Source organism: Pteropus vampyrus, unplaced genomic scaffold (assembly GCF_000151845.1).
Source record: "Pteropus vampyrus isolate Shadow unplaced genomic scaffold, Pvam_2.0 Scaffold47, whole genome shotgun sequence".
NCBI lineage: Eukaryota > Metazoa > Chordata > Mammalia > Chiroptera > Pteropodidae > Pteropus > Pteropus vampyrus.
The window spans coordinates 5,901,943-5,911,341 of NW_011888828.1; the positions used below are offsets into that span (position 1 = coordinate 5,901,943).

A 9,399-nucleotide genomic window follows, 5' to 3' on the forward strand; every position below is an offset into this window, starting at 1 on the left:
AGGGTGGGAGGGACAGAAAGAAGAAGGTGCTCCTGACATTTACAACTTCCCACGCACGGTTTCCAACGCCAGGCTAGAAGAGATGTCTTCTATTCAAGCATTGACTTGAGAGATAGGCACATCACGATAATTTTGAAATCGTGTGTTACGTAACACTGTTTCCAAACTGTGGACATGGCGATAAATGTAGTCTTAACTTCTCCAAAGATATCAAAATTAAATTCATCAAGAATCCAGCAAATCTGATCATATTTTTGGTTCATCTGTTTAAAAATCAAGAGTACAGAGCCAAGCAGTACTTTATGCTCCTCTAGTGCACACAATGCAAGTGAAGATCACTGTCTTAGAATATTTGGCCATTGTCCATTATTTTCTAAGGTGCAATGGCCTAATGTTCATATAGCCACTTTCAGAGACTTTAAAGTTAAAGGATATCAAGAGTGAGGAGGGTTGCAAACGGGGGACGTGATAAACAGGTCCTACCCTGAAGGAAGCTGAAAGACACATAACTGAAATTCCTATGTGTTCATTTATGGCTAGAAGAATAAATATCGAAGTGAATTATACAGAATATATTTTGGTTTTTGTAGAGAAAGCAATTGTAGAGAAAGACTTTTTTAAAAGCTCAGATATGGGAAAGATCAATGAGGGTTACAGTAGTCTAGGAAGATCTGAACAGGCCTCCAGTTGAATAAAATAGGATATATGTAACATTTGGAAGATTAGCTTAGACAGAATGCAGAGTGAGTACCCAGCAAGAGTCTCACACCAGCAATGAAAACAAGAACACTCGTGAAAAAGACAGACAGTCTCTTTTAAAAATTAGCACTTACTTCCTTCTGGTCTTGGGATGATGGCTCTATTAAAACTATGGAACAGCTAGTAAGAGAGAAAAAAGGGAAACAATATTTTTAACAAATCAATAAAAATGACTTAATAGGCATATCTAGAACCAGGCAAAAAATACACTGACATTGGTGAATTACCATCATGTGTGCAAATGTCAACACAATCTATTTGTCTCTCACAGAGGTATGTCAAAGCAGCAAAAATACGATGAAGGGCCCATATTTCTTAAGGAACTTATTGGAAGTTCATGTAAATATGAAATGCTCAACCTTACAATTAAACTCATCTCTTCACCATAATTTCTAAAATTTGGTATTTACTCTATTAAGAGATGACTCCTGCCTATCATCTAAATAACTACATCTGAAATAGCTAGGTAATAATTCTAGGCTGCCTCTAAGAATTCTAGCACTTCCCCGTTATTTGCAAGGCATATATAGCATCTGAAAAAAATATGCAGTACCTTAGCTGTCCCCACATAAACATATAGCTAAAGTCAGTTATGCTCTCTTTAACAACAGGGATATGCTCTGAGAAATCCATCAGTAGGTGATTTCATCCTGTGTGAACATTACAGGACGGCACTTACACAAACCTAGATGGTACAGCTTACTATAGTAATTCTAAGTGCTGTACTTTAATACAACTGGCAGTGCAGTACGTTTATACTAGCATCTCCACAAATATGTAATATGCCACAAAGGCTACAACAGGCAATAGGAATTTTCCAGGTCCATTATAATCTTATGGTACTACTGTAGCATACGCGGTACACGTATGCAGTGCATGATTTCTTTCTGGAGACTTGCCTTTATCTGTGAATCTCGAATTAATTACTTGGCTCTTTAAAGAAGAGATTATATACATCTTCAAGGTTATACTAACTGATATCTTGAGGACTTAGTCAAGTGATCTATCTGCTATACAAACTCACTTTTCAAAGCACCTCTTGCATCTGAGGAGATAAGTCCTAGTCAACACACTGTCTTTGCTAGAGGATTAGCATACCCTGTTTTGGATCTCAGTAGCTATTAATGCTCTAAGTACTCTTGATTCCTAGTTAAATTTGAAGGACAAATTAAGAATAAGCAGACAAATAAAACTACAGAGCCTAAATGCAGATAAACATGATAAAATGATACAGAAATCTGCTTACTATTTTTTTCCCACAAGGATGATACATTCTCCTGTATAAGGGCTACTTTTAAAAAATATAATTCAGATTTTCCTTTTTCGAACATCCCATCGAGACTGCCACAGGCACTGCTGCCCGGCCACCTTGCCCCTACTGCCCATACTCTCACCAATGTGCCCCCGTTACCAATAGCAATGCTATCCGTTTCATAAACTCTATTTTAACAACTCTCTTTTTACTGCATGGCCCCTCTTCCACTTTGCAAACCACACCCTTTTCCTTTTTTAAAATCCTGCTGGAATGGCAAATGCTTTCCAGATAGATAAGCCCACCTAGTACCTGCACTGGCAATTTATTCAGTTATTATACTTGAAGCAGAGTTTATTTAAATTGATTCTATGGCATTTTCTATAATTATCCTCACTAAGTCCCCAATTCAACACGCAATCTGCCCAATTCTCAACTCCCAAAGGTCAGCAGTCCACTTTAATGAAAGTAGTATTTGAATAAAGTGGGAAACAGACTGAATTCCTGTGCCTCTGGATCTACATCCCTGCCTTTAATTTACTCCTGAACCAATCTGAAGATAGAGGCCCATTCACTAAAGTTGCATGATATTGCATACAGTAATCCATTAGGCTAAACCATAAATTGCTAAGTCAATTACAGCAGTCACTTATGATACTGCCTGCACTGCTTCATATTTACTGTTCCATCTTCACTGAGATCAAAATGAATTGCAAGCCTTTATTGTGCTCATCACCCAAAGTACCATCAGGTAGGAAGGAGAAATGGGGAATTTAGATGACTTCCTCAAGCAAAGCAAATGCGAGTGGCAAAGTCAAGAAACATCAAAAGTAAAAACTAATGATACACCAGTCTTATGTGCACCGCTGCCACCTCAAGTCAAATGACTAGAATACTGAGTGCTTCCAAGATGAATTCAAACACCAGTTTCAACGGGGAACATTTTCCAAGTACTACAGAATAAAAATAACATAAAAATGAACACAAGTCAACTCCAAAGGATTTGAAATAAAACTGGACCACTGATTATTCTTACAGCCTCTTTTCCACCCAGCGCTTCCAGCCACTGCTTCCTTTCCTCTTCTGAGAACGCCTGCATGGTCAAGGGAACGCCAGGCCTGAAAGACACCAGAACAGGTGAGGTTGGTTACTCCAGCTGCCAAAAACAGAGCTCCTTTTCTACTTTCTAATGTTCCATGGTGGTGACCAAGGTACTTTAAATTTTAATTGTGTTCGATTATGCATCATTAAAAAAAAAAACCATCTTAACCATTTTAACTGTACAGTTCAGCAGTGTTGAGTACATTACTGAGCAACCAATCTCCAGAACGCCAAAACTCTGTACCTATTAAACAACAACTCCCCATATCCCCTAGCCTGACAACCCCCCTTCTACTTTCTGAGTCTTTAAATTTGACTATTCTATGTAACTCTTATAAGTGGAATCGTACAGTATCTGTCTTTTTGTGACTGGCTTGTTTTACTTAAAATAACATCCTCCATTTTCATCCATATTGTAGCATAGGTCAGAACTTCCGTTTTTAAGGTTGAATAATATTGCATTATAAGTATATACCACAGTTTGCCATCCATTCACCCCTCACTGGACACTTCGGTTGCCTTCACCTTTGTGCTACTATAAACAATGCTGCTGTTAAACACAGGTATACAAATATCTCCTTGGGACTCAGCTTTCAATTCTTTTGGGTTTATACCCAGAAATAGAATGGCTGGGTGTGACATAATAACAAATATATATTTGGTTTCTGACCCTATTTTCTGGCACACCCTTGGAATCTCTGAAATGTAAGTATCTTTTCTGTATACTAATGAGATGATGGGGCTGGGGGCTTCTGGATAGCCTCACGATGGGGGCTGGCTGCCAGGGGAACCAATCAGGTGATTAGAGGATTGGAACTTTCAGTCCCACCCCACCCTCACCCTTCCCAGAAGGGAAGAGGGGCTGGAGATTGAGTTCAATCAACTATGGCCAAAGACTTAATCGATCATTTCCTACACAAAGAAGCCTCCATAAAAATACCCAGGGTCTAGACCTCCTCCAAGCTGGTGAACACATGGAGGTGCTGGGAGGATGGCATGCCTAGAAAGAACATGGAAGCTCCCAGCTCTTTCCCCCATGCCTTGCCCTATGTAACTCTTCATCTGGCTGTTAATTTATAGCCTTTAAAATATCCTCCTAATAAATTGGCCATAGTAAATAAACTGTTTTCCTGTGTTCTGTGAGACATCCAATAAATTACTGAACCCAAGAGGGTCATGGTAACTGTTAATTTATAACCAGTCAGTCAAAAGCACAGGTAACAACCGGACTTGCAAATCTCATCTAAAGTAGGGAGGACAGTCTTGTGAGACTGAGCCCTTAATCTGTGGAGTATACACTCATTCTGATTAGTGTCAGAATGGAGTTAAACTGTAAGATACTCAGTTGGTCCCCGTAGAGAACTGGATAATTGTATGGTGTGAAAAATCCAAACATTTGAAGTGTAGAGGTATTCTGTAAGTAGGGTTTTTCCCTACACTGGGTAATATAGCAATTCTACTTTTAATTTTTTGAGGAACTGCCACACTGTGTTCCACAACAGCTGTACTACGGTGTATTCCCACCAGCAGCACAAGAATTCTCCACATCTTCACCAGCACCTGTTCTTTTGTGTCTGTCTGTGTCTGTCTCTCTTTGAAAGTAGGCATCCTAATAAGTGTGAAGTGGTAGCGATGATTTGGTTTTTATTTATAAAAGAAATACATATTTATTGTCACTTCAGACATGGAAAGAGTAAAACCAGAAAGTCACTTTTCACCCGTGCAGGAAGACAGCACCGTTAATCGTTTGGTGTGTTCCCTTTGTATTTTCTTAGAGCCCTGTGTTGGTCCTCTGGGCCAAATGTCTACTGTTCTCAGTTTACTTTATTCAGACATTTGGAGATCCTGCCAGAAAACTCAATATTAGGAAGGAATTCTAGAGAGAAAAACCACTAATAATTCCTCTGAACCTGTGGTTGGTTTCTCAAATGAAACAAATCTGTATATTTGATGAAAAGTATTAGAAGTAAACTTTTCTGGCAAGGAAGGCAAAACACAGAAAACTAAGTAGATTGTTGAAATGAAAAGTAAAACAAGTTCTTCTTTGATATTGAACATAGTTTTTTGTTTTTGTTTTTAAGTTATCATACCTATAATTGTATTTCACCTCATATTAAATTATCAGATAATCTTTTCCAACAAAACCAAGCTGTAAGAATCAACCATAAGTCAGTAACCACTATAATTTTTATAAAGTATAAAGAATTCCAAAAGCACTATGCCAAATATGAATAAGCTGTGCTCCCAACACTCACTCCCACAGGCATTATGCTTTCTCTCCGCATGATGATTATGAAGCAGAAGAGAAGTTATTTGTTTAAAGTTCACTCTGAAATAACTATAGTTGCAACTGATAGGCTCTTGTCTATAACCATTTTCTCCAGACTATGAATTTTGTGGAAAGGATCACCAATAATCCCCCAACCCTGAACAGCAAAATAGCTGGCTACTGTCTACTCTAAACATTCTTGCACTGGCCCAGCTTTACCAGGTCCCTGGCACCACGTGGCATGGAGCCAAGGTCCCACATCCTCCAGCTCTACCTCCTTTCAGAGCAAGAATCAAAGCAAGATGCCCAGACAACCAGGCAGTTTTCAGAAGTTCCTTGACTGGGACATGAAATATTGGCCCTTATTCCTAGTAACCCTCATTGGGATCAAGGCAGGTAATTAAAATTATGAGAAAATAAAAACTTCAGATGGCACAGATATTTTTTTTTCTTTACATCAAGTGATAAAATAATACTTACACATGGGGGTCTTAGATCTGCCAGAATGCTCCATTCTTATACAGGAAAAAAATACATATCTACAGACCTCTCTAAAAATTACATGCATTCAAACATTTAATATGTAATTTAGGTGAACTAAAGTATAAAATGTGAAATGAGATGTTAAGGCAAATATATAACAAAAAGTTGACAGCTTTTCTAAACCAGGAATGGCAAAACTAGCAGAGATAATGGGACCCAAGGACAAAAATGGCAACCACTGTCATGGGAAGATAACCACAGGGTTGATATACATTCAGTTCAATGAGCCATGGGTGACTGTCAACCATGCTTTATGTCTTGTACCAGAGGGTCAGGAATTATTTACTGCATACCTTACCATGGGCTAGGCACTGGGTTAGGCATACAGCCCACAAAGGGCTTACTGTCTAGCAGAGAAAGAAGAAAGTAAACTTATGACAAATAATTAATTTTAATTATATAGAGAGCTGCAAAGAAGTCAGACAAATAACTGTAAATGAGTGAATCCAGCCACTTCTGAGAAGAAGAGGGTGCGATAAGGACATCAGAAGATGTACTCATGAACATAAAAACATTTAACTTCAAATATGTTAAACTGTGGTCAAGAAGACCTGTCTGTGGCTAATTAAGCTGCCAGTCTCAGCAGCAACTTAAGCATTTCAAGGTACAACAGGAGTAAGAAAGAAAAAGGACTGACCTAACTCTGGATGTTAGGCTTTCTTGGGGAAGGGACATTTAATCTGAGGCCTGAAGGATGAATGACCATGTCAGAGAAATGGGGCCAGAGCTGTCCCTTAAACCGAGAAGGTACGTAGGAGAAAAAAACACGTTGGCGAAGCTGGGATTAGCCTCATCACTAGCCCTATTAACCAGTTGTAAAGTGGCACCGTGGAAGGTTAGAGAGGTGGCCTACGGTCCGACCACATAGGGCCTTGTTGGGCATGCAACGGATTTGGTTTATCCTAAATGTTATTGAAGGTTTTTAGTAGGAGAATAACATGATCAGATTAAATATGGACATGAATACTGGCTGCTGGGTGGAAAATGGACTGAAGATAGGAAAGAGCTGGCTGCAAAGACTCATTAGAAGACTGAGAGGATAAGACAGAATGGCAAAAATGAAGAAAAAACGAATGCATTTGATTAATATTCAGAGGTGCTTCTACATGCTTTGGGCAACAAAATAATAAGTAATAAAGCCATCACTCAAATAATAACAGACAGATCAATTATAACATAGCATCAATAACTAGTAAAGGGATTCTGTGGAAGCCAAAAACAATTGTAGCAAATACAGATTTAATATACCTATACTCACAAAATCAGACACTGAGCCTGATGAAATCCCTTGTGCTTTCCAGTTTCTTTTGGTTTTTCCCTTAAGGCTTTTCATATGTGATATGTGAGGGGAAATACTATTTACTACAGGTAAATGGCTGAGTATTCTTAATCAAATTACACACAGAGCAGCAAAGAGAGATGCTGGGTAAGAGAAAGAATGCCTGGTGCCAGTAACTTGGAAGACAAGAAAAAAGTGTTGCATGATGAAGAATTTGAAGAGTTATGAAATGCAATTATAGATACTAAAGTAAGGAAAAAAGCAACTGTCAAGCTTCAAATGAAACAGCCCTATTATATCTGGATAAAAATCCAATGTGGCATAAAAACTAAAGTATTATTATATGCCTTCCCTCCAGGCACAATGACTCAGACCTGAGCTACCTAGTCCTTTGAGGAATATAGCAGAAAACAAACACAAAACTGTTGCGAGATTAAGCAGAGATATGTCACCTACAAGGAAAAAAATTCTATTTGTTTACATTTTGACAAATCATAAAATGGTAACATAAAACAATTCTACTTTTAAGAATTAGCTCATCACATTACACATTCTCCAGAATATTTCACGCTTGCAATACATTACTTAAAGAGATCAGTCACTAGTATTACATAAAGCTGGGTTCCCATCCTATCACAAAGACTGCTCACACCCATTTCTTATTTACTAAGCCCCTATCTCTAAAACACCAGCATAGGAAAAATAAAATGTAGTGCACTAAAAACATGCGTTAATCATTTTAAATTTATCAAAGTCTTTTCTTCCTTTAATAATCAATTAGTAGGAAATCATTAAGCAAAAATGAGACTAGGAAACATTGGGCGCATTTTAAACTACAGTATTAATAGCATCTAATTGTTAAACCAAACTTAGGATCGTAATAATCAGGAATATTCCAATGCTTTTCTAAGAGGAATGTTGAAAAGGGGGGAAAAAAATAAACCAACCAGCATGTTACAAGTCCTGCGCCAAATTTTACTGAGGAGAAAGTGCCAAAGCCAAACAAAGCACTTTTTACAAATTAAAGAAATGTAGCTGTCATAATCAGTTTTTCATAAATGTGGCTGGAAAAAAAAATTAAAGTATAAGTCTATGAATCATACATTTTTCGAGAAAAGCATGTTGCCTAATTTTACTAAGGGTGAAGATTTTATAATAACTTCTTTCTTCTGTCCATCAAAAAGATGTTTCAAATAGAGCAAGTAAGCAATGACACAGTCAGAAGGATCATACCCTCTAATACAAAGGAATTCAAAGCATTAATCACTAAAGAACTGTTGCCTCTGCTTAGAAGGTAGAAAGTTAAGACAATCCTATTCTCACACTAACAAGAACGAGATGGAGAACTTATAAAATCATAGCCATTTTTATTTTTAAATGACTATCTGAGAACTAAAGATGCAAAGAATCATAATGAATTAAAATGTAAAAAGTTACAGGCCCCTTCTTGGAGAGAAGACAGAGAGAGAGAGAAAGAGAAAGAGGGAGGGAGGGAGGGAGGGAAGGAAGGAAGAAGGGAGGGAGGGAGAGAGGGAGGGAAACACACAGGTATACATGGCTGGCTTTCATCTTTTGTAAAGCAGCAGAACAAAGAGGAAGCCATCAGAGATGAAGAAAACAGAATTTAAACAAAGTTTTAAAGTAAGGGTATGAGCTGGTGGGATGGTTTCGAATCCTTAGAAGACAAAGACACAAAGAGAGTCTGAGCCCACCCTTCAACTCTTTCCCATGGGCCATCATCAAGTGCTCAAGGAGACAGTCTGAGAGCAGGCTAGGAGAGAGCCCCCGGCCCATGCCCACCCCAAACTGTGTGTGTTAAGTATGAGAGGCAGGTCCAGAGAACTTCCAGAGAAGATTCTGATGGCATTCTCAAATCACATGAAACCTGTGATAAACAGAATCTAATTAAAGTAACAACAATGCTAATCTCAGCTCAACTGCCAACAGAAGAGACAGCCTGACACATAAATAACCTGATGGAAAAATGGGCTAGCCCTTTAATAGGCATGAATATTACTCACTTTAGTCCCTACTGCTCTCTTAAATGTAATATCTGGCAATCGACCAAAAACTTACAAGGTATGCAAAGAAGAAAATGTAACCCAACACCAAGAGAGGAAGCAGTCAAGATAACCAGACCCAGGAATATGCCAGTATGAGACAGAAAAACCTGACAGAAATCTAAAAGCAATTGTA

General features: G+C 38.2%; 1 protein-coding gene across 1 annotated transcript in view; it reads right to left on the minus strand.

The window, feature by feature from the left end:
- Positions 1 to 9,399, minus strand: part of ARHGAP10 (Rho GTPase activating protein 10) — a 270,546-nt gene that overhangs the window by 123,550 nt on the left and 137,597 nt on the right. The window contains exons 11-12 of the mRNA XM_011359402.2: positions 3,048 to 3,129; positions 834 to 879 (exon numbers count right to left, since the gene is read on the minus strand). Coding sequence (XP_011357704.1) covers positions 834 to 879; positions 3,048 to 3,129 — 128 coding nt within the window. The remainder of the gene's footprint in view (positions 1 to 833; positions 880 to 3,047; positions 3,130 to 9,399) is intronic.